At 45.1% G+C, this 17,047-nt stretch overlaps 1 protein-coding gene across 3 annotated transcripts in view; it reads right to left on the reverse strand.

The window, feature by feature from the left end:
• Positions 1–17,047, reverse strand: part of MST1 (macrophage stimulating 1) — a 44,471-nt gene that overhangs the window by 21,905 nt on the left and 5,519 nt on the right. For all 3 annotated transcript variants that reach the window (XM_054977485.1, XM_054977484.1, XM_054977483.1), the window contains exons 3-5: positions 8,129–8,241; positions 2,107–2,221; positions 950–1,086 (exon numbers count right to left, since the gene is read on the reverse strand). In XM_054977485.1, coding sequence (XP_054833460.1) covers positions 950–1,086; positions 2,107–2,221; positions 8,129–8,241 — 365 coding nt within the window. The remainder of the gene's footprint in view (positions 1–949; positions 1,087–2,106; positions 2,222–8,128; positions 8,242–17,047) is intronic.

The following is a 17,047-nucleotide window of genomic DNA, read 5'->3' on the forward strand; positions in this document are numbered from 1 at the left end:
TGGGAGAGTGTTGCTTGATCTGAAGATCTCTCTGGTTCCTTTTACTAAGTTGTTTCCCAAATCACCACCACAAAACTACTTCAAGATGACAACCTATTCCCCAAGATATTTGGAGCTCAAACTCTACAACCACAGTGCAAATGCCTCTATGCAGACAAGCGAGCCTTTATGTATGATCATGTGCCACAGCACCAGATACCTATGCTCTGATACAGAGCCAAAGCAGGACAGTGGTTAGAGTGTTAGTTGGAAGGCTAAAATGCATGTTAAATATAATACAAGCAGGGTCATGGGTGCCCAGCCTCTCAGACATGTTCACTCAGGAACTAACTTTAAAAAAAAACACTTTAAAATAACCTCTCCATCACTTTGTGCAGCTACAAACGCTGCGAGGGGGAAGCAAGCCTTCGGTCTTCCATATTGCACCATTTTCACTAGCGGAAACAGCCACAGGAAGGCCTGTTTACTCACCTGGGCTCCATGTATCCATCCGAGGGCATACAGAGCCCAACAAGGGGGCAAACAGGCCCTCCATGGCTATTGCCACTGATGAAAATGGTGCAGGAGAGAAGTCTGAAGATGGTTCTCCTCACTCGTCCTCACAGCATTTGGAGCTGTACACGTGACTGAGAGGATTTTTAAAGTTGGTCCTCATGTGAACATGTGATTGAGAGTTGGGTTAGGTGCCTGTGACCTGACTCATGTCACATGTATTTTGCCCCTTAAGCCTGGAGAGATCCACATTCAAATCCCTGCTTCCCATGCAATTAACAGGGTGGCCTTGGACCAGCCACTGTTTCTCAGCCTAATCTATCTGACAGTGTTGTTGTGACAATGACAGAACTAGGTATGTCAACTTGAACATGCTCCTTTGAAGAATTGTGAGATAAAAAGCAATTAAAAAAATAATAATGGTCAATATCTAGGTTTCTTAAGCCAATCTACATACCATCTTCACACTTCTTGATTCCACAACTTCGAAACCGAACGGCAGGATCAGTTGTGTAGCACCAGGGACCACGCTGATCTTTGTCTGGATTGCGGCAGTAATTTTCTTCTAACCCATTATGTAGCGATGGTGAAAACCTTATAACACAAATTGAGAATTGGAGAAGAATGACAGGTCCAAGTAATTGTTCCAGCTGAAATTGTCAAATGGACAACAGAATGCTACATTTGATCAGAAACTCCAAATTCAGACCCCCATGGGTCAGTAATGACTCAGTGCTTGCACAGGGGGGATTCAAATTACATATACTAATTAGTGCTTTTTATTTGCATAGATTTTGACAGTTATTTTAAAATGTATGCTCTGTTCTCTCCTCTCCACCCCGATGACCCTCAAAACTCTTCATTGTCTCAAATGGACAAAAGCTGGTTTTGTGATTTTCCGAATAACAGTCTTTTAGAGAAAAAGAGTCTTAAAATATCTACTCAGACATTACTGGGAACATTTTGGAGGGGGGTCAGTAACTGTTTTATGAGGTAATACTTTTGCCCATATCCTGAGGCATAATCCAGGAATAACATGCTAGTGAAGACATATCTAATACCCACTCTAAGGGCAAACTCACCCATTATAGGTGGATCCACTTGAACTTATTCACATAGTCCTGTAAAGTGGGGTGATTTTTTAAACTAAAAAAAAGGAGCATGCAAATGAAGAGCAGGAATCTTGTTCCCTCCTTCATGTTACGTTTGTTAGTTCCATCCCTTTGAGAATTCTTCCAGGCTGTCCCAGTATACAGCACGGCTAGAACACCGTCTCCAAAATGGAGCATAGTAAGGTTAGGGGAGAGAGCTCCCCTTCTCTGTATGCTCTGTTTTCTGTATAAATATAAAAACTCTCTCTCCCACTGATTCATTTTGGTGAATGTGAGGACATGTGAATGAACACGTGATTGCCCATGACATCTATTAATAACTTTTCAATTCTTTGGGGGTGGGTTACAGCCTCCTAACCAGGAGACAAGCCCTGCAGAAAGAAGCATGGGTTTCACTTTGTTAGGCTGAGATATTACTTGATGATTGTTCAGCTTCTTTAAAATTTTCAAAGATGGAACCCCACAGCACAGTACAGCTATGTTATCATTGTCCCTACTGTACCTATGATCATGAGGAACTTTCAATCGCCAGTGTTGACAGGTCTCCTCATTTTTTGTCACCGACTGTGTCCCTCTGTAGCTTGACCCATCTCCCATAATGCAGTTCACTGTATAAGCTGTGGAAGGGAGAGAGCACAACTACAGTAATATCAATACAGCCCATGAAAAATGAAAAAGACTATGTCATCTTCGTAGTCAAGTATTTTACCAGATTCGTTTTAAGATGCTATATGTTTTAGGCCATTTTTAATATCTTGCTTTAAAAAAATATTTTATTATTTGTTACAATTTTTATGGTGCTAATGTTCTTATTAGGTTTTAATTTGTAAGCTGCCTTAAGCAGACTCTGTGGGCATCTTCCACATGGTGAACTTTACATTGATCTTTTTGCATATTTGGCTCATAAGAATCGGAACCGCTTTATTCATCAGTTTTGGCCATGTAGTGCTTCAACTCTTTAATTCCACACTTTGAGGGAGTCAAACTGAAGTGGTGTCTGTTTTTTATTTCTGCCCTTAAAAAATGCCCTTATTCTACTGTAGGCTTTCTGGGGGAAGACAACGCTACAACGGTTTTGTCAGTGGGTTTTTTTGTGCATGCATGTATATTTGGCTGAGGTGTTCTAGAGGGAAACTGTTTTGAAATATTAAGCAGGATTCAGGACTTTCTGCTGAGTTTTTATGTTAGGCCATCACAACATCCCCCCTGCTCCCCGGAACGCAAACCCTTTATTTATTTATTTATTTGGTTGAAATAGCAACACTGCAGCATTGGTGTTTTAATTTTAAAAAAAAAACAACCAGAGGACTTTCTGAGCAATGCTGTTTTGCCTGAGAAGACGATTTATTTCCAAAGTAGCTACTGAGGCTATTATGCACACACAACACAAAATGAACAAAGACTTTTTAAAAAAAGGGTTAAGTGGTGGCAGAAGAAAGGAGAGGAAATGGTGTTCACATTGCTGTCCAACCAATCAGAACGCAAGAGAGATTGAAAGGTAGGGGCAGGGCTCATCCAGAAGAAAACATCTTGCACTGAAAAAAAGCAGTCTTAACACTGGGGGTGGGGGGAAGCATCAGGATATTTGTGCAGGGAGAAGTGCTGCAGAAAAGCCGTGGAAAGATTGATTCTGCAGCAGATGAAACCCTTAAATGCAGGATGCAAAGCAGTATGGAGACTGAATCAGAGTATTTTGACCATCCGTGAAGAACTTGGAGGATACATCGAAATAGTATGGGGCCAGAACTGGGGGGAAAGATCATGAAGAAGTTGCATAGAAATAACCTAAATAAATAAATAAAGACTGGATTTTTTGTCACATTGTATCTTCCAGAATGATGAGAGGTTGTCCTACCTTAAGAGCAAGAGAACAAGAGAAGGTGGAACTGGGCAATATTTTTGCCTCTGACTCACACAATATCTAGATTACTACTGCCTACTCTCTCTCAGAAACCAGACTGGAAAAGTAGACCTGTCTCCTGGCAACAGGATGAGACAGACACCCATCATAAAAGATCATACTGCTCTCTTATCTGATAATAGAACTAAGTGTTCTGCTTAATTATGAACCATTTACAACCTGTGTACATAGCCTCCTACTGTTCCAAATCTCCCAGGATGTATTTCTATTACTTAACAATTCCAGAACAGTGCCCTGATGTGGAAAATGTTCTCAGGCTAATTTCAGGTGAGTGCTGGATCTGCTTCATATTAAACCTAACAGGTTTCAGACCCTAGAATGAGTGTTTTTTTTCCTAACTGGTAAGTTTTCTAGTGGATTTGAGGAAAAAATCCAAATGGGGACAATTTTTCTTGTAGACTGGGCTACACAATTATCTTTGAGATGTTAAGCAGTAACAGTGAAACTGCGTTATTCTGTCACTGACAAAGTTACTCCTGTGATAACATGAAGTGATCCAGATAATTTTACAATTAGACCATAAATGTCCTCTTAAACTTGTTTAACTTGGATGTGGTCTCAGGTTGTGGAAGGAAGGCGCATGATTGTTTATAGCAACCTTGAGGAAGTGGGACAGTGCCTCAATGGGATATTGCTTGGGAACCCTCTATATACCAATTTGGTCGACTATAAATGGCAAAATAAAGAACAAACTTTTTAAAATGATGGCCACTGTTTAAAATAAACTGCTGCTACCATGTTTTCAAATCAGAAATTCCTCTTGACTCATTACATTGGTCCACTCAATGAAAAATCTTGTAGTTAGAGTTCTCAGCTGTGCTCTCCATACATTCATAAACATGTCCCTATTCCCACCTGTGAAATACTGGAGGGTGTGGGTGCTTATATTTCAGAGTTCATACAAGCAGGGTGTTGAACAGGCACATGAGATTCTGCTGTGTTAGTCTGGAGACCCAGTTTGAGGGGAAACTGAGACAATTTATAGGTAATGGAGCAAAGCTGAGATCCTCCCCTGCCACTTACACCCACCAGTAGGGGTGTGCAATCTGGGTTTCTGAAACCCGAAAGAAACCCGAAACAAACTTGTTTCGGGTTGTTTCGGGTTATCCGAAACGTTTTGGGAAACCCGAAATGTTTCGGGTTATCCGAAACAAAATAACCCGAAACGTTTCGGGTTGTTTTGGGTTGTTTCGGGTTTTTCAATGGGAAAATGCCTCCGTCTTCCCGGACGCCTGGGGGAGGCATTTTCCCACCGAATCAAGCCAAAATTGGTGGGGACCTTCCTCTAACTCCTCTCTAACAACCCCCCAAGTTTCAGACCGATTGGACTTTGAGGGGGCATGTTATGGCCCCCCAAACCAGGACCCCCTATCCTCGCATAAGAAAGGGAAGGGTGAGCATATTGTTAGCTTGCTGCTGCTCATCTTCTTCTTCATTATTTCCTATGGGGAAAAAATGAAGAGGCAGGCTTCCTTTGCCAGGGGTGGCATTTTGCATGCAAAATGCCCCCCAACCCTCAGGGGCCCTTCTCCCACCTTTCCTCCCATCCCCCACCAAGGCACAGCCTGCTCCCACTTGGGGGGGGCATTTCATGGCCTCCCCAAGTAGGTGCTCTTTTCTCTACTACTTACAGCTGGGGGAGGCTTGTCTTGCCAGGGGTGGCATTTTGCATACAAAATGCCCCCCTACCCTCAGGGGCCCTTCTCCCACCTTACCTCCCACCCCCCACCAAGGCTCAGCCTGCTCCCACTTGGAGGGGCATTTCATGGCCTCCCCAAGTAGGTGCTCTCAGCCCCCAAAGTCCACCCCCTACAGCCCCACACAAACCCAATTCCCCCCCAGCTGCCACACACAGACCCAAATCCCCACATTAGCCCCTCACAGACCCAAATCCACCCCCAGCAGCCCCACACCCATAACCCCAGGAACAGGCTGGCAAAGGCCAGCCCTCTCCCTTTGTTCCCTATGCTGGGAACTTCTAAACTCTCTTTCCCTGGGCAATTCTGCACAGCCCAGGGGTGCCACAATGGTGGGCACACTTCTGAGTGCCAGCTGGTCCCTGTGAAAGAGCACCTGAACCACAGACACCCTCCCTCAAATTCCCCCACCACCTACAGAGATGCCCCATTGTTCCCTATGATGGGAACCAACTGCACAACAAAGAATAAAACACGAACAACACAAAATAAAGTTTTTTAAAAATTATTTTCTCCCTTTCAAAGTACAAGTAGGCAAAGCATTATGACACATTACACCAGCAGTCCCCCACACAGAAAAATAACACAACTCACTTAACATCAGAGAATCACAAAAACACAATTCCTGTCAAAAACACTTTATTTCTTGAACAGCTTTAGGTTACACAGCAGGGGGGCACACCAAAGGGCATGGCAGCAGTATCTTACACAAAAATAACACAACTCACTTAACATCAGAGAATCACAAAAGCACAATTCCTGTCAAAAACACTTTATTTCTTCAACAGCTTTAGGTTACACAGCGGGGGGGCACACCAAAGGGCATGGCAGCAGTATCTTACACAAAAATAATACAACTCACTTCACATTAAAGAATCACCCCCAAAAATGCTGTCAAAAGCACTTTATTTCTTTAACTGCTTTAGGTTACACAGTAGGAAGGCACAACAGGGCATGAAAGCAGTGTACTACACAAAAATAACACAACTCACTTCACATCAGAGAATCACCCAAACACAATTGCTGTCAAAAACGGTGAAGTGGGTTGTATTATTTTGTGTAGTACACTGCTATCATGCCCTGTTGTGCCCTCCTACTGTGTAACCTAAAGCTGTTCAAGAAATAAAGTGTTTTTGAAAGGAATTGTGCTTTTGTTATTCTCTGGTGTTAAGTGAGTTGTGTTATTTTTGTGTAAGATACTGCTGCCATGCCCTTTGGTGTGCCCCCCTGCTGTGTAACCTAAAACTGTTCAAGAAATAAAGTATTTTTGACAGGAATTGTGTTTTTGTGATTCTCTGATGTTAAGTGAGTTGTGTTAATTTTTCTGTGTGGGGGACTGCTGGTGTAATGTGTCATAATGCTTTGCCTATTTGTACTTTGAAAGGGAGAAAATAATTTTTAAAAAACTTTATTTTGTGTTGTTCGTGTTTTATTCTTTGTTGTACAGTTGGTTCCCATCATAGGGAACAATGGGGCGGGCTGGCCAGCCATCTCTGTAGGTGGTGGGGGAATTTGAGGGAGGGTGTCTGTGGTTCAGGTGCTCTTTCACAGGGACCAGCTGGCACTCAGAAGTGTGCCCACCATTGTGGCACCCCTGGGCTGTGCAGAATTGCCCAGGGAAAGAGAGTTTAGAAGTTCCCAGCATAGGGAACAAAGGGAGAGGGCTGGCCTTTGCCAGCCTGTTCCTGGGGTTATGGGTGTGGGGCTGCTGGGGGTGGATTTGGGTCTGTGAGGGGCTAATGTGGGGATTTGGGTCTGTGTGTGGCAGCTGGGGGGGAATTGGGTTTGTGTGGGGCTGTAGGGGGTGGACTTTGGGGGCTGAGAGCACCTACTTGGGGAGGCCATGAAATGCCCCTCCAAGTGGGAGCAGGCTGAGCCTTGGTGGGGGGTGGGAGGTAAGGTGGGAGAAGGGCCCCTGAGGGTAGGGGGGCATTTTGCATGGAAAATGCCACCCCTGGCAAGACAAGCCTCCCCCAGCTGTAAGTAGTAGAGAAAAGAGCACCTACTCGGGGAGGCCATGAAATGCCCCCCCAAGTGGGAGCAGGCTGAGCCTTGGTGGGGGGTAGGAGGAAGGGTGGGAGAAGGGCCCCTGAGGGTTGGGGGGCATTTTGCATGCAAAATGCCACCCCTGGCAAAGGAAGCCTGCCTCTTCATTTTTTCCCCATAGGAAATAATGAAGAAGAAGATGAGCAGCAGCAAGCTAACAATATGCTCACCCTTCCCTTTCTTATGCGAGGATAGGGGGTCCTGGTAGGGGGTCCCAAAGTCCAATCGGTCTGAAACTTGGGGGGTTGTTAGAGAGGAGTTAGAGGAAGGTCCCTACCAATTTTGGCTTGATTCGGTGGGAAAATGCCTCCTCCAGGCGTCCGGGAAGACGGAGGCATTTTCCCATTGAAAAAACCCGAAAGAAACCCGAAACAACCCGAAACAAACCCGAAACGCTAAACCCGAAACGGCTAGACTTTTCGGGTTTTGCTATTTCCGAAAAAGATTCTTGTTTCGGAAAAACCCGAAACAAGAAACACGAAACAGAGTGCCTTTGCACACCCCTACCCACCAGTTCTGAATAACCAATGTAGCTCTCGACATCTGTCCTAACTCGGGTGTACTCTTTGCAACTTAAGCTATTCCTCCTAAAATGCTTTCACTGACAGTTCGCCTAATAATTGTGCTGTTTTTCATCCAGTTCTTTTACAACTGACATACTTCCAGGTCATTCCCCACCCCATTACAGCAACGCTGGCTTTCCCTTAGACTTTCCTCTTTTATGGCACCACAACTTACAGATTTGAGTCCAGTAATTCGTCCTGCATCGCTTTTTGTCCTTCTGGTCTGTTGGCTGGACTGTGTTGCTTATTTATTTATTTCCCTCCCCTTCTTTGCATAGCTCAAGCCTGCCATCCTACCTTTCTTCTGGTAGAGGTCATAGTGTACATTCCTCTGCAACCGGGTTTGATGTGAATGCTGTGTCAAAGGCAGCAGCTGGCAGCCATGACTCTGCCAGTTGTAATGAAAGGCTCTGGAAAAGTAAGACAACACAAAAGCGCAATCCTCATTAGCCAATGAGCAATGTATGGGCTTCAGCCTGGCCAGGGACCATACCCACTCCTCGCACCCATGAATGGATCCCTAGTCCCACTGGCAACTCTATAGATAAGTAGAAAAAAGCCCCACTTTCCACTACACAGATGGAGCCCATGTTCAGCTGAGCCTCACATCACTTTGTTATTGGGAAAAAGGATACACAGAATGGGCTGCATCAACAGAAATATCATATCCAGATCATGTGAAGTGATGGTATCACTTTACTCTGCTCTGGTTTGACCTCATTTGGAGTACTGTGTTCAGTTTTGGACAGTTCAAAAAGGATGTTGACAAGCTGGAACATGTCCAAAAGAGGGCTACAAAGATGGTGAAGGTCTGCAGACCAAGTCCTATGAGGAAAGGTTGAAGGAACTGGGTATGTTTAGCCTGGAGATGAGACAACTGAGAGCTAATATGAGAGCCCTCTTTAAGTACTTGAAAAGCTGTCACATAGATGACAGAGCAGAGCTGTTTTCTGTTGTCCTAGATGGTCGTACAAGAACCAACAAGTAAAAATTAAACCAAAAAAGTTTTCTGCTAAACTTTAGGAAAAACTTCCTGACAGTAAGAGAAGTTCCTCTGTGGAACAGGCTTCCTTGGGAGGTGGTGGGCTCTCCTCCTTTGAAGGGTTTTAAGTAGAGACTATATGGCTGTCAGCAATGCTGAATTTTTTTTAAAATAGATGATTTTATTTAAAAAGCAAGATAGAATATGACAATAGAAAGTGCATAATAAAGGTTATACTGGTAGTAGTTGAAATTAATATGAAACTTACACTAACTTATACAAATAGTACATTTGAAATTAATTTGTAACTTAAACAAGCACTACATTTAAAATTGAGTTAAACTGATAAAAATATAAAAAAAGAATTTTAATAACAGATTTTAGTTGTATAATGAATCTCCTTCCTTAATTACTTATACTCCTTAATTACTTATACAAAATTTAATATCAACAATTTTACTATCATTCCCTGTGTTTCACCCTTTTATCATTATACTACGTTACCTTCATTAATATTAGTTCTAGCCTAAGTAATCAAAGAAATCCCTCCATTTCCCCCAATATTCAGCTATTGATCTATTGTGTACATAAGTAGTTAATTTGGCCATTGAGGCATATTTATGAACCTTATCTGTTCACTCTGACACTTCAGGAGAGGCATCAGCTTTTCATCTCGCTGCATATAGCACTCCAGCTGCTGTTGCCATGTAATGATAGAGGTATCCTTGCTCTTTTCTGAGATTATTTGGTAAGATGTTTAATAATATGTTTTTTTGGATTCAACTCAAATCATTGTTTGAAAATCTTCTGCATCTCTTCATGTATCCAGTATCCAGTATTTTCATGCTTTCTTACAAGTCCACCATATATAGTAAAATGTTGCATCCATGCACTGACATTTCCAGCACTGTCCATTATAGCCTTTAGCAATTTTCGCAATGTCTTTAGGGGTGATGTACTGTCTAAAAACATTTTATATCAATTTTCACTTAGTAACTGACAGGCTGTAAATTTTATATCCTTAGTCCATAGGTCTTCCCATACATTCATCAGAATAGTTTCTCCCAAATTTTCCATCCATTTTATCATACATGTTTTTTTTTAATAAAAAATTTTATTGGTGAGTTTAACCTTTAAAATTTATTACATACATTCCCTTCATATCTAATTAGTCCTATTCCCCACCCTTTTCCTCCCCCCTCCCTATTGACTTCCAACAGCTTTCCAACCCTTACCCCCTTTTTTTCCTTAATACTATTTCATTTATATTTTTCTTCAACACACAGATCACAATATCTCTTACTCTAAGCATATTCTAATTCTTTTATACAAATACTCTTTCAACTATACTGTCAGTATAATATTTACTGTATATTGTACCCTACCACATAACATAGCATGCATTAAAGTATGACATAACCTAACGTAATATAACATAACATGTATTTATCTATAGCACTTAAATTATAATGTCTCTTGCTCTAGCCATATTCTAATTCTTTTATGCATATTCTCTATCCAATATACTAATCAATATAGTATACTATCAATATAGTATTTGTTATATATTATTCCATACAATATAACCTAGCATGCGTTAAAATATAGCATCCCAATATAGTGTACAGTGCCTATACTAGTACCATAAATCATAATATATATAATATATAGTATAAATTTTCTAATATATCCATTTTACTTCAAATTTTCTTAGTCATAATATTAGCTTAGATTATCAGTAGCAACAATTCTGGGTTCTTATTTATTTGAGTTTGTAAAATCTCATTAATTCCTTCAATTATATCTCCCCAATATTGCTTAGCTACTTCACAAGTCCACCACATATGATACAGTGATCCTTCATGATTTTTACATTTCCAGCATTTGTCTGACATGTTTGTATTCCCTAGCGCAATTTTCTTTGGCGTTAAATACCATCTGTAGATCATTTTATATCCATTCTCTTTAATATTCGTACAAGTTGAAATCTTCAATGTGTTTTTCCACAGGTATTCCCACGCCTCCATTGTTATTTCTTTGTGAAAATTTATTGCCCACTTCACCATCTGGGTTTTAACTGTTTCATCCTCTGTATACCATTTCAGAAGTAATTTATAAATTTTAGATATTTCTTTCTTGCCTTCTTGTAACATCACTTCTTCTAGTTCAGAGTTTTCCATTCTTATGCCTCCTCTTAAGCAGTCTGAGTTGTAAAGATCTCTAATCTGTCTATACTGGAACCATCCATAACAAGGAGACAACTCTTCTTCTGTTTTTATTTTTAGCATTGAGTGTTGTACTTGTGTTATCTCCTTGTATGTTAGGCACTGCTTCTCATTGTCAACGGTTCTCGGATCTATTACTTCATATGGAACCACCCATGAAGGAATTCCATCTTCCATGTAAACCTTATATTTTTTCCAGACTGTGAAGAGGCTTCTCCGAATGTAGTAGTGCAAAAACATCGAGTCTGCTTTTACTTTGTCATACCACATGTATGCATGCCATCCAAATAATTTTTTATGCCCCTCCAAGGCCAGCAGTTTACGATTTTTTAACGTTATCCAGTCTTTTAACCATACCAGACATATTACTTCATAATATAGTCTTATATTGGGCAGTTGGAAGCCTATTTTATCATACATGTTTTGACTTGTTTCGTTTCTGTGTGGTGTTGCAATAACATTTTGTAAATTTTCCCTAAGAGATGTTTCAGATCTCCAGATATTAATAGTTCAAATTCTGTTTTTTTCCTTAATCTACAGGCTAGTTTAAGAAATTCTTCTTTTAGCCTTGATACCGTTTGGTGATACATCAGCCATGGAATATTTCTACCTTGATCTTGAATTTCTTGCCAGGTTTTCATATGTCCCTTCTCATCAAACATTGACTCATAGCTGAACTGATCAATTCTGCTTCTGGTGGCTGTGTCATAGTAAGCATTTACTGGCAACATCGATGGGGAGACCAGTGGGCTTAATCTGTTTCTACACTGAAACCATGTTTTAAATAGTCCATCTCTTAGTATGTGAGTTCTATCCTGTTTTTTTGATAGATTTCAGTGATTTCTTAAGGCATAGATAATTGTGGATACCTTCTTTGCCATTCTCTGTCTCCAGTTGGATGCATCTGCTACTTGGGTTTATAATCCAGCTTGTTATCCAAACTAGTGCCACCACTTGGTGATATAACTTAAAGTTCAGTACAGCCAGTCCTCCTCATTTTTTGTCATCCTGTAATATTTTAAATCTTACCCTTGAAATTTCCGATTTATCCCATCTCTGCAAATCTTTGGTAATTTTTATCCAGACTTTTTGATAATTATCCTTATAAAGATTCTCATTTCAGGCTAATACATACATCCCTAGGTATTTTATTGGCTTTGAAGTAGAGGCACAATGCGTTATTTTTCCTATCCCTTCTTGTTCTGCTGCTGTTGTTGAAAGTAGCATCATCTTTGTTTTCTTTCTGTTCAGCTTGTATCCAGAGTACAGTCCAAATATTTGTTCCATTACATAAATCAGCAATGCTGATTTTATGATTCAATATGAACTTAGGCAGATTGTGAGATGGAAAGCAGGAAGGTATGAGCCTGTGCTCAGCCCTCTGGCGGACCTTTCTAATATGCCCAGGATAATGTTGATAACCAGTTTGGGATCAGGAAGGAATTTTCTTCCAGGACAGATTGGCCAGGAATCCTGAACATTTTTTATCTTCCCCTGGGTATTGAGCAGGGTCATTGGAGGAAGGGATGTGTGGTTGTGAATTTCCTGCATTGTGCAGGGGGTTGGACTAGATGACCTTTAGTGTCACTTACAGCTCTACATTTCTATGATTCTAATGTTTAGCCTATGGCAAGCAGTTTAGTAGACAGGAGGGCAGTCATGTAAACAGATGACTCCCCTCTGCATGTCTCTTCTGCAGTACTATGGTTCATCACCCCTACATGCCTAACAACTAATAACAGTTATGTTTAACTGATGCATATAATGCATACACTCAGCCACAGTCAAGATGTAGAGAACATAATGTGCATGCTGTTATATAAGATCACAGTTTCTGTCCGCGGCACCTGCAGTTAAAGAATCTTTGGAACCTTAATGCTGAGTAGACTCAGGAGAAAGGTTCCTGCCTGAGCTGACTGGGTTAGGCAGTACAGTACAGATCTAGGTGGGTTGTACTGCCAATCCTGCTTGGGGCTTGCCCCACCTTTAAGCAGGTGGCAGCCATTTGCCCCACTGCAGGGATGGAGGCAGACAGCTTTAGCCTCATCCGGGGATTCAGCCTGGGGGCGGAGTCTTGCGGCGTCTTTCTGCCTCTCCGCCCCCGTGGCTTCAGTCTTGCCTCGTGCTCGGTGGAGGCAAGACGTTGTCAGTTTGCTCCCCGGCACGAGGCCTTGGCTGACGCAGGACCAGTCGGATCATCGCGGCTTTCTTACCCGGCTGGGTGAAGGGTTGGCTAGGGCGGAGGGGCGGAACTTGCTCTCCCCCCCCCTGCCTTCGCAGCGACTGGCCGTTTGGCATATTGCTGCCCGGCTCGGGGTCGTGCGGGGTTTGGGATATTTGGAGTGCTTTGCAGCTGCCGCCTTTACTGAGCTTCGGGCGCCGAGTGGGGGCGCGGTGGGCGGCTTTCTTTCCCCCCGCCCTTGTGGTCGGGAGGGGGTCGGCGTGCGAGCCTGCGTGCCGTTCCCCCCCCTCCCGCCGCCCCGGTTCGTTCAGCAGAGCGAGGGACTGTAAGGAAGGAGCGCTCGTGCCTTCCACTTCGGCGCGGCTGCGTCCCGGCGCCTCGTCTGTGCTCTGCGCTTCGCGCAACGCCCGTTTGGCCCCTAAGGGCAACTGGGTGCCTCGCCGCCGCTTACCTGGCCTCCGGCGGCTCTGGGGTGGGGGGGTATTTCTCCTGCCCACTGCTGCCGCGGCGCGCCGTTGGTTACGGGCCGGCGGGCCGTTTTCAGAGCCCCCCCCTCAACCTGGTTTAGGGCGGGCGTGCATTTGGGGGAAGCCTCCCTGCACTTTTGTAACGGCCGGCTCTAATTTCCCCCGGCTGTTGCGGTGGCCATTTTGTCCAGCCTTTGGCGGCCATTTTGGGTGCGGTACCTCTAGCAGACATTCTGGGCCCTATAGGTGCCAAAGGTACCGGAGAGTTACTTGCAGGGCCTGACCTGTGTCATCTCCCCCGGTCCTTGGGCTGTATCGGGGGCCGATTTCTCATGTCTGGGCCTTTGTTGGAGCAGTTGGGCACAGTGGTTAAGTGGGCTGGCTGTGAACCAGTTTTCTGGTTCAAATCCCGCTACTGCACTGTAGCTTTGAAGGCGGCCTGCTGAGCCTCCCCTACCTGCTCCAGCTTCTTCAGCTGTTTCTGTCAGGGGGCGGGGTTCCCCCCTGTAGACCTGCTGTAGCGCAGTGGTTAAGTGGCTTGGCTGTAATTCAACATTCCTGTCTTTAACTGCCACTTCTTTAACTTGATTTAGGATGCCACCCAAGAAGGGTACAGGTGTGGCTAAAGGCAAGCAGCCTGCAAAGCGCCCACCTAAGCGCGTGGCCACTGCCTTATCATCTGACGAGGAGGACGATGTTCCCGCAAGACGCGATATTTTAGCCAGGATTGCTGCTTTAGAGCAAGCACGGGCATCTTCCGCTCCGTCAGCGGAACCGGCGAGTAAGAGACCCGTGAGGGTTGCGTCTAAGACTGCATCGCTTAACGATATTCTCTCTCGTTTAGCGGCTTTAGAAGGGGCATCTTCGGGTGGTACTTCGGCTCCATCTACTTCTACGGCTGGTAATATCGTTGAGGACGAGGTGGCGGAGTCGGCAGCCACGGAGGTAGAGGGGACTTGGACCCAGGATGCTGGACAAGTGGCGCTGGTGGTGCAACCGCCCGAGGCTGACGGTAAGTGTTCTTGGCCGCAGCAGCCAGGCGCTTGGCCTTGGGGGCAGGCGCAGCAAAATGCACCACATGCGGCGGGTACGCACTCTGGTTCCTCGGGGGGTCCATCTTGTTCCAGTTTGTTTCCGGATTGGGGCAACTGGTGCCAGCCGGCTGTCCCTGGGCAGCCGCCTGGGGCTGCTAGTTGGGTGCCCCCCTCGGCACAGTTTCAAGGCATGGGCATGGTTCCACCATGGGGCTCTTATTATGGAGTTCCCTGGTCCAATTATGGTTCTGTGCCTTATAGGGCCCTCCCAGTTGGGGACACGGCCATGCCGTTAGGCGATCATCTTACCCCGGCCACTAGGGAGAAGATCCTGCGCGGGGATTATGTAGATGTCTTTACCCTTCTCTTCAGAGATCTGGAGAAGAAGGATAAAGAAGACCTGGAAGACCGTGACAAAGAGCGCATCAAGAGGCGCAAAATAGATAGAACATGGCATAATTGGCTCCCTGGTTTTCTCATTTACGCGGGAGTCATAGCTAGGGCACAGCCCTGGAGGGCGGCACCACTGTTCCAGTACATGGACATTTATAGGGCTCACACGGAATTCTTAGGAGCAGCCTGGCTGCAATATGACGAAGAATTCCGGATGCGGGCGGCCTTGAACCCATCTCTGCCTTGGGATCAAGTCCACCAGCACCTGTGGTTGCAGCTGATGACCCCGGCTAAGTCTTCAGTTGGGGACAGGTCTGATAGTGGTCATATTGTGCAGCGTTCTTCACAGGCTTCTGGGGGGTTTGCCCAGGGTTCTTACGGTTCCCGCGCCTCGGCGGGGCAGTCGGTTCAGCCCCGGCTGCTTTGCTTTGAGTTTACCTCGAAAGGGGTCTGCAACCGTAAAAACTGTCGGTTTGGACATGAATGCCCGACCTGCCGAGGTCCGCATGCCCTCAATGCCTGTAAGAGGCAGCGGCCGTTCGGAAAGAAAGGGGGTGGCCCCTCAGGGCAACAGGGGCTTAGTGAAGGGCCCCAGCCCAATAAAAGTGAGGGTCCTTGAGGCCATGTTGGATGACTACCCTAACAAGGTGGATGCCCAGTTTTTGTTACAAGGTTTTTTGTTTGGTTTCCGTATTCCTTATCAAGGCCCCAGAACCGCCTTCATGTCAGCCAATTTGCGTTCAGTTATTGGCATGGAGGAGTGCGGGCAAAGATCCAGAAGGAATGTGCCGAGGGCAGGGTTTTAGGCCCTTTCCCCTCCCCTCCAGTTCCTTATCTGCGGGTTTCTCCCTTGGGAGTAGTGCCTAAGAAGGCAGCAGGTGAATTCCGGCTTATTCACCACCTGTCTTTCCCTAGGGGCGGTTCGGTTAACGACGCAATTCCTGAGCATTTTTGCTCAGTGCGTTACACTTCCTTTGACCAGGCGGTCAAAGTGGTTAGACGTTGCGGTCGGGGTGCAGAGATGGCGAAATGCGACATCAAGTCAGCATTTCGCCTTCTCCCTGTGCACCCAGACGACTTTGAACTGCTGGGGTTTGCCTTTGAGGGCAAATTTTACATGGATAGAGCCCTTCCCATGGGTTGCTCCGTTTCCTGCGCAGTGTTTGAGCGTTTTAGTACGTTCCTGGAGTGGGCACTACGTCACAGGCAACGCTGCCGTGACTCCGCCTTCTATTTGGATGATTTTATCCTGGTTGGGCCCCCACACACGGGTCAGTGTGCTTGTCTGTTGGATGATTTTGTACGTTTAGCTGACGAGTTGGGTGTTCCCTTAGCACACGAAAAGACGGAGGGTCCCACGACGGTTTTGACCTTCCTTGGGATAGAATTGGATACCGAGCAGCAGACTTCGCGGCTGCCCTTGGTAAAGCTCCAGGAGTTGCGGTCTCGATTGCAGACCCTCTTGGGCAAGCGGAAAGTTTCCCTAGTGGAGCTCCAACAGGTCGTAGGCCATCTTAACTTTGCATGCAAGGTGGTGGCGCCAGGTAGAGCCTTTCTGAGGCGCCTTTGTGATGCAATGAGGTCACTTCGGCTTCCGCATCACAGGGTTCGGGTTTCTCCAGGTATGAGACAGGACTTGGAAGTTTGGTCCCAATTTTTGGGCAATTTCAATGGTGTTTCCTTTTGGAGACAAGAGCTGTTGTTGGAGGGTGACCTTCAGGTTTCATCTGATGCAGCGGGCTCCATTGGTTTGGGCATTTATTTCAGGGGGCACTGGTGTGCTGCGCCATGACCCGCCAGCTGGATGGAAGCCGGCCTCTGCAGGGACCTTACGTTCCTTGAGTTCTTCCCGATTCTAGGGGCAGTTTACTTATGGGGTGGGGAAATGGCCAACCACTCCGTGCACTTTTGGTGCGATAATATGGCAGTGGTG

Source organism: Eublepharis macularius, chromosome 4 (assembly GCF_028583425.1).
Source record: "Eublepharis macularius isolate TG4126 chromosome 4, MPM_Emac_v1.0, whole genome shotgun sequence".
NCBI lineage: Eukaryota > Metazoa > Chordata > Lepidosauria > Squamata > Eublepharidae > Eublepharis > Eublepharis macularius.